Source organism: Balaenoptera musculus, chromosome 3 (assembly GCF_009873245.2).
Source record: "Balaenoptera musculus isolate JJ_BM4_2016_0621 chromosome 3, mBalMus1.pri.v3, whole genome shotgun sequence".
Classification (NCBI taxonomy): domain Eukaryota; kingdom Metazoa; phylum Chordata; class Mammalia; order Artiodactyla; family Balaenopteridae; genus Balaenoptera; species Balaenoptera musculus.
In genome coordinates this window covers 39,288,559-39,308,162 of record NC_045787.1, presented here as the reverse complement: position 1 = coordinate 39,308,162, position 19,604 = coordinate 39,288,559, and the positions used below count along the sequence as shown (strand labels likewise).

At 36.1% G+C, this 19,604-nt stretch overlaps 1 protein-coding gene across 1 annotated transcript in view; it reads right to left on the bottom strand.

Moving 5' to 3' along the window:
• Nucleotides 1-12,306: 12,306 nt before the first annotated feature.
• ITGA1 (integrin subunit alpha 1) overlaps nucleotides 12,307-19,604 on the bottom strand; it is a 162,119-nt gene continuing 154,821 nt past the window's right edge. The window contains exons 27-29 of the mRNA XM_036845626.1: nucleotides 19,502-19,594; nucleotides 17,219-17,335; nucleotides 12,307-12,548 (exon numbers count right to left, since the gene is read on the bottom strand). Of these exons, the coding sequence (XP_036701521.1) occupies nucleotides 12,504-12,548; nucleotides 17,219-17,335; nucleotides 19,502-19,594 (255 nt within the window). The 3' untranslated portion in view covers nucleotides 12,307-12,503. The remainder of the gene's footprint in view (nucleotides 12,549-17,218; nucleotides 17,336-19,501; nucleotides 19,595-19,604) is intronic.

The window sequence follows — 19,604 nt, the reverse complement described above, 5'->3', positions numbered from 1 at the left end:
GAACGGAGATGTGGACCCAAGTCCCCCAGGCTCCAAAATCCATTCTCTTTCCAGTATATTGCAGGACCAAATTACACTTTGAGATACAAAATCCCAGCTTACACTCTTCAAAACTGCACAATAGGGAAAAGAATCACATACATGTATTAGGTCGTTTTTGCAGCATTTAGGATCTGAGCATTTCAGCCTGGTCAGTACAAGTAAATATATAAGAGAAATATCCGTTCTGTTTCATCAGTTTCTAGTCAAGGAAGCCATATGGGCCTAGATTGAAAATACCTTTTAAAGATGCGATTAAATATGAATAATTAGTCTCTCTTCTTTCCTTTCCTAGACATTGTGGCATTAATATTGGCATTTAGTTTCCTTAAATTGCATCCTAAAGTCCACGTCCACCACAGCTCCTTCCCCAGATGTCATTTCTGGAGCCTAGAATTTAACCCCCACACACACCCCTGCAATCTCCTTTTCTATAGACTTATATTTTCTTTTCTTTTTTTATGTGTTTTTTAAAAAATATCTTTATTGGAGTATAACTGCTTTACAATGTTGTGTTAGTTTCTGCTGTACAACAAAGTGAATCAGCTATACGTATACATATATCCCCATATCCCCTCCCTCTGGAGCTTCCCTCCCACCCTTCATCCTCATTTCAGAAGTAAAGACAGCACAGTACCTTTGTACTGAGGATGCCAGGCAGGACATGCCAGGAGCAAGAGCTAGAGGAAGAAAATGGCAGATGCCCCTTGATAACAAAGAAGCTGTATTCTTGAGCATGAGATAGCCTTTGGGGGAATTCCAGAAAGAGCTGGAGATGGGTTATTTGTACCTAATGTCTTCATCTCCTGAGAACCTTGTAAGAGTTTCTCTTCAGATCATATTTAAGGTTGTGCCTTTTTAAAACAATCTTGACTGGAACTTGGTGAGCCTCTTTCATCTGAAAATTCTAAATTTTTTTCAGTTCAGGGAAATTTCCTTCTGTTATTTCCTTGATTATTGCTTCTACTTTCATCTCTACCTTTCCATCTCTCTAAATATTATATGCATAGTGGGTCTCTTCCTTTTCAGTATTTTTGTTGTTGTTGTTCCCAAGAACGTTATCTGCTTCTGTCACCCAGCTTCATCATCATTTGAGTTGCTGATTTTCCATCAGTCTAGATATTTATAATTTCCATTTAAAAATCTTTTCTCCTTATTTTTCTTACCTTTGTTGTGACATAATGTCTTTACAATAAAATGTACTAATTTTAAGTGTGCAATTTGAAGAGTTAGGACAAATTTATATACTCATGTAACTATCACCACAAACACAATGGGGAACTCTTCCTTCGCGCTAAAGAATTTCTCTCATGGCCCTTTGCTGTCAATCTCCACTTAGTATTACTGATAGAATTAAAAAGCATAATGTTGACAAATTCCTTAGCCCAATGCCTGGCATGTCAGATATAGGCAATAAATGTTAGTGTCCTCCCTTTTTCCCCTTTCCTCTTAGTAGAATGGGAAACTTCACCAAGCCTCATCAGCTTCATGCCAAACTACCTGCTTCACATCCTGCAATTCCACTTGTGGGTATACATCTGGGCAAAATGAAAACACTAATTTGAAAAGATACATGGACGTCAATGTTCATAGCAGCACTATTTACAATAGCCAACCCAAATGCCCATCAACAGAAGAATGGATAAGGAAGATGTGATATATATCACATTAAAAAAAAAAAAAAGAAGAAGAAGAAGAAATTCTGCCATTTGCAGCAAAGTGGATAGACGTCAAGAATATTATGCTTAGTGGAATAAGTCAGACAGAGAAAGACAAATACTGTATAATTTATATGTGAAATCTAAAAGATAATACAAATGAATGTATATGTAAAACAGAAACAGACTCACAAATATAGAAAACAAACTACTGGTTACCAATAGGGAGAGGGAAGAGAGGAGGGGCAAATTAAGGGTATGGGATTTAGAGATACAAACTACTATGTATAAAATAGATAAGCAACAAGGGTATATTGTATATCACAGGGAATTATAGCCATTACCTTGTAATAACCTATAATGAAGTATAATCTGTAAAAATACTGAATCACTATGCTCTAATAAGTATAATCTGTAAAAATACTGAATCACTATGCTCTTGAAACTAATATAATATTGTAAATCAACAATACTTCAATACAAAAATTATTAGGAAACAAAACAAAATAAAACTACCTGATTGCAAGTCCCAACTGCAAACCTCTTGCAGAATACAAATGACTCCATTTAAATATACAGTCTTCATTCATGAGGATGTGGTCCATCTTAGATGGTAGAAAACTGAGGTGCTGTCAAACAATACACTAATTGGAATCTTTGCACAATTATCCACCTTATAATGGTGAGGTATGCAGAATGGGCAGGAGTGAAAGAAAGGTTTGAAAAGTGTGTGAAAAGGAATAACAGATGGTACTTGGGTGCAAATAGAATAGAAAAGTCTGAGAGTAAAGGAAGAAAATAGAAAACGAGAGACTCAGCATGTAAAACTAAAAAGCCCTGGGCCTTTCATCAAGGACGGTTAGAGTCTTTGGCATGGCTAATTTCCAGCTCCACTAATTACCATCTAATGGTCAATTCTGGATGCTATTCTTTATTTTCCAGGTTGGGGCTTTTCCACTCTTGCCTTTGGAATGCCATTTGAGATTCTGATATCTAAATGAATTCATGCCACACATACTCAGTTGAAAGATACTACAAAAACAACAACAACAACAACAAAAATATCTGGGTGAAATGGCAGCTAAAGACCAAACCTACAGATGTTTCAATGCTGCTTTTATTAATTCAAGCCAGTACTTGCCAGTCAAGTACTAACTAGAACTCTGGCACATGACCAGACAGCATTCATCTGTGAAGTGGCTGGCAGCCTGGGTGCTTGCCCTATTATTTCTGAAATCAGGAAGGAATTGGATCATTGTAACTAAACTCTGTGCAGGTCAGGGATGCTACACACTTTTAAGACTCAAGTCTCAGAGTGAGATGAATCCATGATTCGGCTCTAATCCACACAGAAGTTTAATTTCAGGCACCAATGAGTCCTTGAAAACCTGCAAGACAACAAAGTCAACTCAAGTATAAATCTAGGATTTCTATATACTTAGAGGAATTCCAGGGGTCTCCTTCTCCCTCATAAGGATAGAATCTTCCCAAGTCTGGAATTGCACTCATCTTGAAGTTCATTTTATTTGATATTAAGATAGCCACCCCCAGCTTTTTTATGGTTACTGTTTGCATGGTATATCTTTTCCCCATAATTTTCCTTTCAATTTATTTGTGCCTTTGAATCTGTCTCTTTTAGAGGACACGCAGATGGACCTTATTCTTTTATCAATCTGACAGTCTCTGACTTTTGAGTGTTCAGACCATTTACCTTTAATGTAATTATTGATATGTTCAGAGTTACATTTGCCATATTACTATTTGTTTTCTATCTGTCTCCTAGCTCATTTGTTCCTCTGTTCCCCCTTCACTGACTTCTTTTTGTTAAGCTTGTAAGATACTGATGCCAGGCCTTGTTTTTGGCAAAAATTCTTTCTTTTTCTAGGATTGTTTAAAAAATAACCCAGTTGGTTTTGCATGATAAGTGGGGCCACATTTGCTATTATTCTTAGTGAGATTACCTTTCCCATCTTTCCCTATCTACTCCTTGCTCTCTACCCTGCCCCACTGCTGCTTGAAGAAGTAGTTAAAGAAGTAATTATTTGACACTTGGACTATGGAGAATTCTAGTATGGCATGTGTATATGTGTATAACGGTTATTAACTTGAGAGAATGTGGGAGTGATTTTCCTCCCCGTTGTCAACTCCAGAATGAAGGAAAGAATTTGACGGCTATCACCCTTTTAATGTGAAAAAAAAGGAAGAAATGTAATGTTAAAATTTTTAAAAGTACAGGGAACCGTATTCTCTGTGATTTCAAGTATGTCAAAATAGAAATATGGAAAAAATAAACATGTTTGCTCAGAAACAAGACAACTCAATGTTAGTAATTTCTGGTGCTGGTGTAATGACTGTTTTACAATCATTTTTCTGAATTCCAAACTTTTTACAATGTGAATATATTCCCTTTAACCCTAAATGATTTTTTTCTGACCTAAAAATTGATATTTATTTAAAAATAATTCAAATAGTATAGCTATTCTAAAGAAGAAAACAGAAATCACCTCCATCCCTTTTAATGTTCACTTGTATTTGGTGAACATTGTTTCTGAAATCTGCTTATGATTATCACATTAATTTTATAATCAGACATCACAAAGGGAAAGAAAAGCAAATGTTGTGTCTATACTCCAGACTTATAGGTAATAAATTTCTATATATGTCATTTATTTTACAGAGAATATATCCAGATTCTTTCTAGTACCTGCACTGCATCTTCCTCCTGGGCAAATGGTGAAGTGGGAGAAGAATTACTTACCTCACAGTAAGAGAGAAAAGACAGCACACTGGGGCCATGTACTGACACAAATTTGGTACAGGACCTTACAAATAACCTCTCCAAAACTCAGTCTTTGTCTTCCATAAAAATATCTCCCTCACTCACCATACTGCATAGTTTGAGGATAAAACCTTTTACAAGATGAACATGTCGGGACTTCCCTGGTGGTCCAGCGGTTAAGAATCCGCCTTCCAATGCAGGAGATGCGGGTTCGATACCTGGTCAGGAAACTAAGATCCCACATGCTGCGGGGCAACTAAGCCCGCGTGCTGCAACTACTGAGCCCACATCCCACAACTAGAGAATCTGTGTGCCACAACTACAGAGCCCACACACTCTGGAGCCCACGCCACAACTAGAGTGAAACCCACACGCCTCAACTAAGACCTGACGCAGCCAAAAATAAATAAATAAATAAATATTAAAAAACCAAGATGAATGTGTTATTACTACTCAAACTTCTTCCTGCATTTTCTTCTAGCCCTTATATATGAAATAATTTTATTTCTTTAAACTATAAGCTGAATAGAGAAAATAACTTTTTTTTTTACTTCTTAGTATTTTTTTGTCTTATACTATGTGATCCAATCTATTATTGTATAGCAGACAATTTATTAATAAAACATCTCATTAGAAGAAGATATATAGTAATAATGGATTCTGTGGTTTTTGTCTCAAGTTTGCGAAAGACTAATCACATTGCTATATTGTATACAGGAAACACCACAGACAGACTTAATTTGCTTTCTGTTTTTTCCCTTTAGAGCATCAAAGTGAAAACCTACCAAGGAGCTAAAAAAAAAAAAATTTGGTGCATTGGAAGAAATATTAATCTTGGATAAAATTTGTGTATTTAAAATCACAGCAGTCACATTCTTCTTTGAAAGAGTCATCTTTTTAAATTTAACATATAAGACAGGATGCTCATTTACCTTGACGTAAAATACACAGCTGATGCACAAGATAAGACAGAATTATACAAAAATACCAAACCTCTGACCTCAAATCAGTATACAGGATGCACCATACATAGGACATTCAAAACACTCTTTTACTCTCTCAGCTATTTCTAATTATATCAACTTAAATCACTGTAATCTGATAACCAATTTCTTTTTTTAAATGGGTTGAAATTAGGCACTTAATAGATTACTAGAATCAACAAAGTTCGTGCTTCTTTGTTCTTGAATGCAATCAAAATATTTTCTTCTAACGAGTTGGTCCAATAAAAGTCTTGTAGAAATGCACACACCCTTAAACTATTCATTTTAATGAGTTTATTCTGAGGTAAATAAAAAAAAAAAAAAGCAATGAATATACTTTATGTTAGACCATGCAGAAAAGTTTATTGGAGTGAGTATGATACATGCTTCAGGGCAGTAGTTATTATATGCAGTGTTTTACTTTTTAATAAAATGGACACAATTTTTTACACTGTCTGTTAACAACTTTACAACCTAATAGTAGTAACACACAGTACACCAATCTCCTTTCAGGCTGGTGCTCCTGATAAGGAACGCACAGGGGGGCTCTTGTAACCTGAATAAAGGCAGTGGTGTCTCTCAAACACTAAGTATCGGGATGTACTGTGTGAAATGCTTCTGGAACGAAGAAGATCTGAGCTGTTGTTACTTCAAATGATTGCTTTTACTTGAGCCAAAGCACGTTAAACTTCAGGAAATTAGCCCTAGTTAATAGACAGGTTAAGAATATACTTTTACTCTTATTTAATCAACAATTTACTTGTGTGAAATACATGTGTTAGTATTGTAGCCAGGTATGATGTGGGCTAAGGAAGCTTACAGTATTTTTGAGGAGTAATGGTGTGTACATAAAAGACGAATAGCTTCATCCCCTCCCTCTCCCTCTCCCCACATTTTTTTTTCTGTCTCTCAAAATGCAAGACACCTCGGGGGCATGGCAGGAAGACTGTCACCTGTCATTGGACCTATGATGCTAAGATCTCTCAGAAAGCCACAATTAGTGTGCCGTGTGGTGACTTCCTTCTGCTTGGCTACTCTGTAGCAGAAAGAAACAATTATGATACTCACTTTTCCCCATCCAATCCTCTTTCTGCTTCTTTTTTTTTTTTAATTTATTTATTATTTATTTATTATTTTTTTATTTTTGGCTGTGTTGGGTCTTCGTTTCTGTGCGAGGGCTTTCTCCAGTTGCGGCAAGCGGGGGCCACTCTTCACCGCGATGCGCGGGCCTCTCACCATCGCGGCCTCTCCCGTTGCGGAGCACAGGCTCCAGACGCGCAGGCTCAGTAGTTGTGGCTCACGGGCCCAGTTGCTCCGCGGCATGTGGGATCATCCCAGACCAGGGCTCGAACCCGTGTCCCCTGCATTGGCAGGCAGATTCTCAACCACTGCGCCACCAGGGAAGCCCTCTTTCCGCTTCTTGAAAAACAGGACTGGAGACAGGGACTGTCTGTAGGAGATTGTTGAATCCTTCCTTTCATTCTGTCATTTGGAAGATTTCTTTTGAAAGTTTTGTCCCCAATCTCTATGCATAGATCAAACTGAAATAAAAGGTTAAACACTGAGTCTCAGTCTCTTGCAGGAAAGCTCCTGAAATTCCAGACTTAGTCTTTTTTCATCAAGATGTGACTTCAAATATGGTAAGATCAAACATAATCATAGTTATGAGTGTCACTCGTATCTGCCTAGTATATTGCCGTGATTTCCATGGTGTGTCAGATAATTAAAGGATTTCCAAGCCTCAACTCACCAGTAAAGAACATCTAGATCTCAAGGCCCTGCAAGGAGTACCAGGCTTAGAATGGCCTTGCCAAGAAGACCCAAATTAAAACCAAACATCCCCACTGTACAGTTGAGAAGAGAAGCAGTCAGCTGGGAGGCAGAAAGCAGAGAGATCCTGCAAATGGGCCCTGGGTCCTACTGCCCAGTCTTCATGGTATTGAAATTCTCTAGCCTGTGATGGGAGGAAAATGCAAGGAAGTCTTGCGTAAAGTTCTGAACTCATTAGCTATGGCAGAAAGCCTTTAATATATTTTAAAAGGAAGAAAAAAAAAAGCTGATCTCAAAGCAAGGAGTCCAACATTAGAAATGAGAACTTATCCTTGTATATTTTTCACTATGGTAAAATTCCAGCACGTGCTTACGTGTGTGTCTGATGTGGGAAGGCTGATCCTGGGATGTAGTGGATTTGGGAGCTCAGGCCATTTATAGCGGCAGAGGATCCATTCTCATCAGTTAAGAACTGGACCTCCTGGGCACCACATGTTGTAGGGGACAATGCACCTGGGGCTGAAGAGCTGGCACACGCTTCTTTACTTTTCCTCAAGGTTGATGGTTAAAGGCTGTTACTTGGAATTGCTAAATTCAAGGTTAAATTTTAATATGAGGATCAAAAATACTCGTTCACCAGATTACAATGTTAGATTTTAACTCTCTTTTTATTGTTCTACTTAAGATGTTGACAACAGCGCTCCCATTGAAACGGCAGCCTTTAGCCTTTAGTAACGCACTGCAAAGTTCACTTCCAGTGGCGGTTTCAGAACTTCTGGGTAGGAGGTATTTAGAGACAGCAGTCTGATTGGAAGGGCTGTCTAGTGGATTCACCTGGAAGTTGTGTTTGCATTAAAATGCCTGCTGTTTACAGTTAAGTTGGAAATTTTAGTTAGAAAGTAGCATCATTTCCAGGATTTTAAAGCTCTTCTTTTCATTTTTTAGATTATAATTTCCATGGGTGAGGATGGGGATTAGGGGAGTGCTGATGGAGACCCACCAAAGGGATAAATCCTGCCAGCTCCCCACTGGCGTAGCTGCTGACAGCGTCCCAATAACAGTTTGTAAATTTCTTCAAGCTGTTTCACCTCTTCAAGCCTTTCATTTTGTCCCTATTACATTTACCATACCAACCCTTTAGATTGCCACGGAACGGAGGACTGACATCCTGTGTAAATGATCAAATCACAGAAGCTGGTATTCATAGCAAACAGAGCACACGTTTTAAACAGATTTTTCTCTAGTAGTCTTCTTGAAAATCTCCCTTGGGTGAGAAGACTAATCTAATGGAGGGAGACTTGAGAAGTGTTGAAAATCAATGAAGGATACATAGGATACTATTATTTTTAAAAGGCTGATTTGCCAGAAGCCTCTTTATTTGAACAATACTGTGACTGTACTGGGCACACGGACCATGCTCTGAGCCTGGGTCTTTCTTAGTTTTCTCACTGTTGTGCAGAGCAAGACAGTTAATTCACACTGAGCAGATTACAACATGTTTGACAGAGAGGATATCCTGTAGGAAAGCGCAGTGCGTAGACGCGGTGGGCAGCCCTCACACAGTGCAAGCCGTGGCCCTTCGGGGGGCCGCCTGGAGAGAACATGCCAGCCCTTCTCTCAGCTTCTCCTTCCACCCAGGTTTACTCAAGCACTATGCAACCACCTTTTGCTTTGGTGCAAATATTTGTTTTCTAATTGAGCCTAGATATTGGTTTTATAAGAGGTAAAATTATAAATTATTGTGGTTGAGTAAACATCAAATTTTGTAAAATATGTCCTCCCACAAGCCTCATTTCAAGCACAGTTATGACATAAAAAATATTCAGAGATTAAATTGCCCATGATTCTAGTGCTCGGAGAAAATAATTGAACAAATTGGATCACTGAAATTCAAACTGGGTCATAGAAATTACAAATATTTACAAAGGATGACCTTTCACAGTATGGCTGCAGGGCTCTGGATTCCGAGAGAAAGTGAAACAGCTTCTTTGTGGTTGTGTAGTTCTGATTTTCACTGCGTTACCCTTTATATATACATATATATTGCTTTCAACTCCTTTTCCTGCAAGTTCATATCATTTTATTAACATTAAAGGAAGACTATAATTTTAGAAATTGAAATTGAAGAATGGGAAACTATGTAGCACTTTGCTGGGTTTGAGATCAACGTTTTAAGAATAATTTGAAATATGATTGTATTCTGCATGTTTGTGTGTATATATATATATATATATATACATGTTACATTTCTATTTATCTATCATCTATATCTGTCTATCTATCATCTATATCTATCTATCCATCTATCATCTATACCTATCTATCTATCATCTGTCATCTATCTATCTTCTATCTATCATTGTCATCTAATCTATCTCAATGGTGCACTGAAGCTAGCTCATACTGGTTCATGAGAACTGACAAATACATTTTCAGGAATTCTGCAAGCTGGTTAGGGCTATGTTGGTAGTTTGAAAATGGCCGTGACAAAACTAGTTAGACCATGAAAACTGGTAAATGACACGAATCAGGGATTTTTTTCCTCCGGGAGAGCCAGTTGTTCAATAATTTACCAATATACCATTGTAGGCTTGGTATGGAAAGGGACTTCATACATAGTTCAGTCCACAGTGGAAGAAATAATTAATTTAAAAAAATACCAAAGTTAAAAAAAGAAACTATTTTGCAATTTAATTTAATGAATAAGCTCATAAATTGTCTTAAATATCACTTTTCTTATTAAATGTTTTAAAATAAAATAATAGAGTTTAGTATATTTCTTAATCATTGCCTCTGTTTTAGGACATCTGTACAAAGCTAACTTAGGACATCTCTTGACTTATTAATTTAGTCAAAATAATAATTCTACATTTATGATTTTTAGATAGTTGCATAAATGTATGCTAAAGTTAAATATTAATGAAAGTGAAAACTATATGCAAAGTGCATGAATCAAACTTTTCTTGTGGTGTAGCTTTTGTGTGTTTATTTCTTGTAAACTCTGTTATTTGGTGTTGAGGTATTTTTTCCCCAATTTGTGTCCATGCATGCATGCGTGTGTGTGTGCATGTGTGTTTATACACACACACGCACAGATGCACAGACACATACATACATAAACCTCAACAGATCACAATGTTAAGGAAATAGGGTATCTGGCTCATTTAATATTCTACTTAGAAACCAGGAATGAATTATGTTAAAAACTGTGCTGAGCTTATAAGTAGCTCTTTGATTTGGCCAAACAGCTCTTCCTCTCTTTTCTAAAATGTTAAAAACGCCATCTTTTCTATTTTTCCCCTTTAGGTTAACAACATGTTTAGTTGAAATGTGCATACTCCTGGTTCAGTAAATACTTTGCCTAGGAGTCAGAGGACAAGTGTGAATTTTTAAAAATTTTATCTATTAGATTTATTTCTAAGAATGTGCTGAGCTTGGATCAGAGCAGGTTGTGCACTGGAGTTGTGTACCGTGGTGACTGAATATGAGAGACCTGAGTTTTGCTGGGCAAAGAAAGGACAGGTGGAAAGAATGATTTCGGAACCTGGAGATAGATAGCAGGAATGAAGAAAATTCTAAAACTGGACACTTCTGAGCAATTACAGGCCAGGAAGAGGATACCAAATCTCTGGAAAAACTTAGCCTTTCTTCTAGCTACTGAGGGCCTCAGCACTCCCCAGGTGCATGTCTTTGACCATCAGGATCTCAGATGTAGATGTAGAGAGCCACGAGGTAGGCTGCCTCTGAGTCCACAGACAATTCCCTGGAAATTAGTTTTTAAAAATTAAATGTATGGCATTTAATTTCTCCATTGATTTGCTGCTTTTTGAGAAAAGTAGAGCCCAGGACTTTCCAGATAAGTACAGGTTCTGATCTTGTGATGGTCAATCGGGTAGAGAGATGGAGTTGTTGCAGAAGTATCAGAAAATTTTACAGCAGTAGTTCACATGTACATTCATTCATTGTTTTTTCCCCTAAGAAATGGAGCAACCTAGGAGCTTATGCTACAGTAGAGTCCGATGCACCACGGTGATTACTTCAAGAACAAAGAAGCTCATACGAAGGTGTGATGTCTTTCTGTTGGTGCGAGGTTTCAAACTTGAAATTCTTTAAAATACGTTTCCAGAGACCTATTTAAACATTGATATGCCACACTCAAAAAGCAGTGGCTTGTTGGTAAAATGCAATACTGAAATGGAATATTGCTTTTTCATAAAAAGAAGAACCGCATTTGGAAAATTAAATATCTTTAAAAATATTAAAAATAAACATACTCTCACAGCTTGAGGGTTTGAATGAACCATGTACCAAGGAGTTGAGACAATTCCTACTTTGGGTTACATCCTGGGACCCCCTCACGTTCAAAAGATGACCAGCATTTCTGCGGCATCCATTTACATTGTCAGTTCCATTCAGAAACCATTTTAGCATATCCCACACACAACGTGACTTGTCATGACAAATCACTGTTATGCCACATAAAACTGCTGTGCTTTTTCAGTATAAAAGAATTTTGAGTTTTAGAGTTCAATACCAAAATTAGGCGTGTTCTGTAAAAGCTTAAATTAATCCATTCAGTGCACTTGCTTTTAAACAAGTCTATCTTGATTTTCTATCCTAGATAGAATTTCAGCTCAATTGCACTATTTTCCAAACACTTTGGAAAGAAATCTTTCCAAGTATAGAACCCAACACAAAGATGCTGAATATATTCTCTGTGATTTAATTCTATTTTCAGTCCATATTGTATATAGACTCCACCTGGGAAATTTTTCTCATTTAAATGTGGGGAAGAGATCTTTTTCAGGTAAAATTCCTTTCTTGGCATTTACAAATATTGACCATCAGGCTAAATGTGGATATCCATCAGGAATCAATGGAAAAAGCTTAATTTATATTATTTTGAAAGTAAATGTTTCAATGATCATAAAAATCTTTTTATGTGTTCCTTAAATACTTTGAATGGTGATTTAATATATAAACATATTTGTACAGGTTATTTTTCATCTTCAAAACACTTTGTAATTTTGCTTAAATACTCAACAAAAATGAGTAATTATTTTAAAATATTTTTCAGCATTTTATAAAATAAATCTTTAATGTATTGGTTTTGGATCTTGCTTGATCTGTCATTTTCTAAGTGATTAATCCCTGATGGATTACACAGAGTTATGTGACTATGTCTTTAATTGTATTTATAAATTTCTTGTCACATATTTGAGGCAAACCTGAGGATAGATCATTGAATAATTATTTCTTCTCTTCTAAAATATTTCATTTCTCCATTTTCTTCTTTAGTGGTCTTTTGAAGAATCCAATCTGTTGAGAAAATACCAAACATAATACAATTAGTTATTTGAATTTAGGTAATAAATACTAATCTCAGATAAAATTTAGTTTAGTAAAATGTTAGCAATTGTGGGCATACAAATAATATAATCAAGAGGTATTTTTTTCATTGATCTATTAAGTAATACTGAATGTCAAGAAATGACATTTATCAAATTGTTATTTCATTTTTAACTTTTTTGTAAATTAAATATATCATGTCTCCTAGTAAAAACTAGTATATGTAGCAAAATAACTTAAAGGGTTTTGGAAAAATATTTTGGGAGACATACAAACTGCAGTTAGCTGGCACTGTCTCTACTTTGCCATCACCTTTCTTTTTCAGGGATGTGGCAGAGAAATTTCCATCAAGTAACTGATGGTCATAAATTGAGGTAATTATTGCTGATGGTGAATCTCGTAGGTACACTATGGCTAAGGGGCTCGGGAGGATTTCTGAGTTGTCTGGATTAACTTTAAATGTGTTAGCACATCTGTCTATATAGGCTTGACATAAAGAGTCTCTTGAAAACACCCTGTATCATTTGGATATGAAAATGAAGTCATTGAACATATGAAAAATTTCACGTAGTGGTGAATGTGGGTACCTTTTCATTATGCTTTGTGATATGGGGCATCATAAAAATTACAAGTGCTTTATTATTTCCAATTAAAGAGTTTAATAAAAATAAGGATAGGAGCTAGAAGGTACCTTTCCAATATTCTAATCTAAAATGGATATTTAAAAAAAAGAAATTTAAAAAAGGGTCCTAGAGAAGTGTTCTTTTTTTAAATTTGTGGTTTTTTTTTTTTTAAATTTGAGAGTGGATTATAATAGTTCAAGCAAAGACAGTGAGTTAACTCTTTGAAAGTGTGGTACTTTCATGTCATTTTAATCATGAAGTTATGGTAAATTATGCAAGGGAATTATATATTTAAAAAATAATTATTGAACAATTGAGAGCTTCGAGGGCATAAATGGTCAAACATATGCAGTTTTAAATTAGAGGAATTTTACTCAGGGGTTTATGTCTTTCTCCATGCCAGAATCTAGTTGGTGGTAGACGTCACAGAAAAGGTGACAACAGAACAAATGAACATGAAGAAACAATAAATGTGTCTCCCTTAGAATGCCAGTTCTCCTGCATGTATCAGGCCTTTTCCTTTGAGCCAACTATAAAAGTTCTGGATTCACAAACCATTAAGCCCTTTAACTTGTACCTGCATGTTCTGAAAATAAATCAGACAAGGCTTTTACAAAAGCAAGTGGTGAATCATGACTTTTCTCTTTCCTGCCTCGCCCAGTTCCTGATCTTTTCTTCTTCTTTCTCAAGTCTTTTTGCTTCTTTTCAACCTTCCTTTGCTTTCACATGGCAAATGCTTTATTTTAAAGCTTAATTTCTGTTATCTAAACTTTTCCACCCAACTGATTCTATTAACATTGGGTTTTCAGTGGAAGTTGGGTGATTAGAGTGGAGATTAGGAAAATACAGTTTATAGCTTCAAACTGAACAGGGCCAATACTAGTCAACATTTGCAACAAGTTAAGTTTGTTTTGAGCACCCAGACTTTCTTGGTAGCTTTTGCTTTCCTTCTTTTTCTTTTTGTATTTACTTAGTGATCTTATTTGTGTCCCCCTAGTTCAAAACCCTGTGGCAAAGGTCTGATTAAACAGTCCTTGGCAGAAATACACGCTCAATGACTTTAATATAGAGTAAATGTTGAATGAAACATTTATATTAACATACAAAACACTAGATGGCAGTGCTATTCCCCATCCACATTCCCTAAGGATATGCATGTTGGATGAGGAACAAAGCTTTGGGATTAGTAAGTAAATCATCAAGGGTGGATCAGACATCAGTATGAGATCAAGTTAAGAGGAACGATCTGATTTCTCGGGGATCCTCTGAGGACCGAGTCTCATTCTACCCTGTTGGTTATATTGACTTGACTGGGCATCTCCCTTAGTGTGTGGTACCATATTTCAGGACATGTTTCCCAACCTATTTAAACCTGTGTCCTCTACAAGCCTTCTCCCTTCAACATCAAGTATATTAAGCACCTACTAAGATTTTGTCAAGCTTCAATCTCTGCTATGCATGCTACAAAGGTAAAGCTATAAAGACTGTGCCTTTTGAAATGGAATTCCACCTCTAGGAGGAACCTTTGGCCTGTTCCCTGCACAAAGTCTCAGACTGAGAATTTTGATGAACTTCCAGACTGGTGGGATTTGGAAGAAGAAGGAAGAAAGGATAGTCCTGAGGTTTCTGCTGCATATCTAGTTAGTCTAAAAAGATGCCTGGGAATGAGAGTAGCTCTTCTGAGCCTACTGCAGACCAAATTCTCCAGGGAGGTTCGAGCAGGAGGAGGGCCAATTAATCTTTTCAGTATAACGGAGCTGCTGAAAGTCTGAATCCAACCGGGGGTTCTCACTCCAGTACCAAATATTTTTATACATTTCTGAGAGTTTATGACCCTCTTAAACAAAACCCAATTCCTGGAGCTCCAGAGCGAAGAGCCTTGCCTCATAGCCTGCAGCGGTGGGATATATTGGATAAGGGGTGGGCTTTGCAGATAGAGCATTTCTTGAACCCTTACTAGCTGGTAACTCTTGGGACAGTTACTCTCTGTTTGCTTCAGTGTCCCCAAGGGTAAAATGTAGTTAAAATACTCAGTTGAAAAGGTTGTAAGGAAAACAGAGTGAATAGAAGCAAGAGAGAACATAGAGCGAGGGGGCTCATAGTGTTGACACAAAAGTGAAATGCCCAGATTCAGATCTTTACTTTGAAACTGACAAACCATGTGGCCTTGGGAAACATATTTAACGTTTCTATACCTCAGCTTCCTCGCTTACAAAATGAGGTCCATAAGAGTGTCTTCCTCATAGGGTTGATGTTAGTATCTAAGTGGAAAAGCTTAAAACAGTTCCTGGTATATAGTAAACACTCAGTAAGTGCTAGTTCCCTTCCCTTCTACTGTGGAATCACTGTTCTCATTGCTGGAGCTCCCACTGATGTGTCTGCTGACTAACTATACCTACTGGTCAGGACAGGCCAAGGCTGTTAAATGATCTTTCTTTGGGCTTAAAAAGAAGATCTAAGAAGCAATCAGAATGTGTCATCGAAACACCTCCTGGATGGAAGAATGTGTTTGTTTTTATACTTATGCTTTTTCAGACTGATGACCAAAAAACAGGTGGCTGAAACTTATTTGTTAGTTTTAAAAAGAGGTATACAACTAGAGATTCTATCCGAATAGTCAGCTCTGGCTTTCCTCTTCTCTTGGCAGCGGTGTCCTAAAACTATATGAGCAAATGCTGTGCTTAGAAGACCGTACTGAAAGAAATCAACAGTAAAATCTCCTATTACAGGTGCATATGAACAAAGAAACCACATTCTACATTTCAAGCACAACCTCGACACCACTAAGCCGGGCCTTGGGTACCACAGTGTGGCAAAGCCAGGCATTACAGACAGAGCACGGACACCCTGTAAAGTAGGAGGAAGAGCTGGAGGTTTGAGATGGTGGAGAATTCTGTCCTGGAGACTTTGCTGGAGAAAAGCAATGGATTCTATTTATTGAACTAAATGCTCCTGATATACATGGCTTTGTTCATCTTCTCTGAGAGTAACCCCCCCAAAGAGGAAGTTAAGTCATTATAACTAATGTTAGTCAGAAAGGATAGGAACAGTTGGTAATTTGGTGGGAGAGAAATTTGTTTTTTAAACTATTTGATTAAAAGATAATTCTGTAGCTCAGGCATCAGAAAAATGAATATGTAACCACAATCTGTAGTTTTAACACAGTTTAGCTTTTAAACAAAACCATAAGTAAAATATAGGGTGATATATGGTAGAATAAATGCCAATTTGTTATTTAACTAGAAAAATGTTAAATTCAACTTTTTATGAGATTTTATGTTCTATTAAATTTATCCTAAAAGCTATCATTTCAGTTCTGCTTAATTTGAAAAAGATACAGCTAAGTGTTTGGAAAATTTTGCATATCTCAGTTTAAGCAAAACGTCTATGTAAATATAGAGATTGACCCAACAGAAAATAGATGGTTACTCAGTTTTACAGGAGGATTTGAAACAGGAGTCTATGCAACTATAAGATTTCCGTTTCATCGACTAATTGAATAAATCTCTCATTTCTCACTCAGGCATGCAACTATTGCATAAAATGTGGTATTTTTATATAGTAAAGAAGCATTTACTTTTTAAGATACATAGAGATATGTGATTAGGATAGGGCTTATCTTAACAATAATTCTGTTGCTATATATTCTTAAATTGACATAGGAATTCATTCTTTTTTTTTCTATAAAAGAGAGTTTTCATTCTTCTCTGTTTATAAAAGTAATGCATACTTAATTTAAAATTTCCAGTGTTATAGACAAATGAAGATCCCCTATAATCCTAACCTCTAGAGAGATCTTCCATAATTTTTGGATATGCCTATTTTTTTTCTTGTACAAAAATGGGATCAAGTTGTGCACAATGTATGAGATATACATTTTTCTTTTTAATTTTGTCTTGGTTATCATTTCAATTGCTGTGTGATACTATATTTCACAGCATGGATAAATCACAGTTTGTTTCACCAATATGCTGTTGACAATTGAAGTAGAAAAGTCAAAGGAACTTTGGTTCTTACCTTCCACAGTGCTAATATGAGCAGCATTAATAGCAATAATCCAGCAAAAGCACTCAACAGGATAACCCATAATGGCACTCTGCCTGGTAGCCCATCTTTGGATATTTGAATAGCAAGCTGAAAATTATTAAACAAGATTGTTAACGTTGATAAACACCTATTAGAACTCCCAGTACACTGAGTTCTTTCAGGCTATAATTTTCTACCAAACAGTGTACTTAATCTCATTATTACATACAGAGAAAACAATGAGTTCATATTTTAAAATGCCCTGAATCTATTCTAAATCTCTAACCATGTCATATTCATTATTACCAAAACAATTTTAAAATTTTATCCTTCAGAAGTTTATACATAAAGAGTAAACTATCTATGAATCAGAATTCTCAATGGTAGAGGTGAATTTAACTCAGGGAGAACTAACAGTATTATATGCTTTAAAGATTTATTAGTAGTCTTCACTGCCATCATCACAATAGCATAAGTTTGGGCTGGAACGTGGTCACAGGTTATTGACATATAAACCTGAGTACGTCTTCTAAATCTAACTGTAACTTTAATTCTAATTCTAATGTGCTTTATTTTTTGTTTACAAATTGAGGTATAATTTTCATATAGTGAGATGCACAAATCTCAAATGTGCAGATAAATGGATTCGTGCATACATCGCCCCAGTGTGTTTTTTAATTACACCACACTGTCTATTCCAGTTGACATACTCTTAGCATCTTTAAATTAGGTCTTAACTGAAGTAAATCTTGAAGGAGACAGCTTTTAGAGTTCCAGCTGCTCAAGCTCTCTCAGTGTGGCACCCAAACCTCAGTGAAACTTGTCTGCCCTGCATCCCATCCCTTAGGTTTCTGAGAAAAAAAACTAATTCAGGGTGGCTATCAGTGACCAATAATAGCTCAGGGTTCTGCATCTCCGTTTAATGGGGAACATCTCAATTCCTTAACCTAGAGGGGAAGAGTAGGGGTTAAAAAAAAAAGAAACTAACAGGGGAGATATTTGCATACAGTGGATATTGATCCAAACCCCTCAAATGGCTCCGGGTAGGTCACTGCTCATGCATCCGGAAGACAGAGCTGGCAGGAGTATAGATGTACAGAGAATCAGACCTTTGAAGATAGACTTTAAACACATCTAAAACATTTCCTTGAACTTAGAGGTGCAGAAAGGGAAGTCTGGATGGGATCAGTGACTTCCCCAAGATCATAGAACTACAAAATGATCATTTTTAGTGATTTTAACAATTTAAGTATAATTTTTCTTTAGGATAAAATGTAAAATAAAGAGCTCCATGTGGAATTTTAAACTAACATTTAGGGGAAATAAAGCTAACTGTAATATTTTAACAACGCATATTTAGGAATCAAATATACTCTTTTCCAATATAATATATACTCATATTTTTTGATGCTTACTGGTGAAATTTTAGCTTCTCTACATGTGGAACAACTTTTCATTTATTGGGCTAAGTGCTCTTTATAAAGTAAGTAAACATTATATCCAGATATTCTATGTATCTATTCTTTAAAGGTAAATATTTATCGGAGGTCACTGGAATTATTTAAAATAGGTACTAATGTGAAATAAAAAAATTAAAACATCAGTGTTAGGCAGCTTCCAAATAGAATTTTATGACTCATGATATCCACATGAAATATTTAAACTCTCATGATAAAAGGGGGAATTATGCTGAAGTGCTCACATCTATAACAGGTATTCTGGCCTTACTGTATAACAGGACGAGAAAAAAACGCACACCATTTTATTTTTACCCAGGACTCCAGCGTGAATTTGTATTGGGGAATAGTACTTCATTTTTGTTTCAAATTTCCCAATGACTAAATGAAGAAAACTTTTAAAATTTTACATGTATTCCTATACAGTATAAAGACACTTTCTCTAAAGAAATTGTTTTTTCTAGTCTGTTCTTTAGATGTCAACTACATTTTATAATATTGGTTTTTAAGGAGGAAAATTACTAATGCATCATTTGTTATCAAGGTGAGAGTAAAAACATCAATTTACTGTGATAATTATAAGTAATCAAGTTAAACACGGCATGTTAATTGTAAATATCATGGTTTTTCCCAGTTTCTTACAAAGAAGAATGAGATTGAAATCACACTTGAAGCTAATCAAGTGTAATTTGAAGCAGAAAGTGTCTGTCACTTATTGAGAGCAGTGCTAGTCACTGCTTTAGGGACTATAAGTAAATATAAAACACATGTTACAAACAGTGAAATGTATGTTTTCAAAACTTGGAGTCGCACTTACCTCTCTTTTTTGATTGCCAGCACTTAAAACTAGTGATGTATTTTCACTCTGAAGTTCTGCCCTTACAGTAAGATTTAAGGTGGAAAAATGTGCCTGAAAAGCA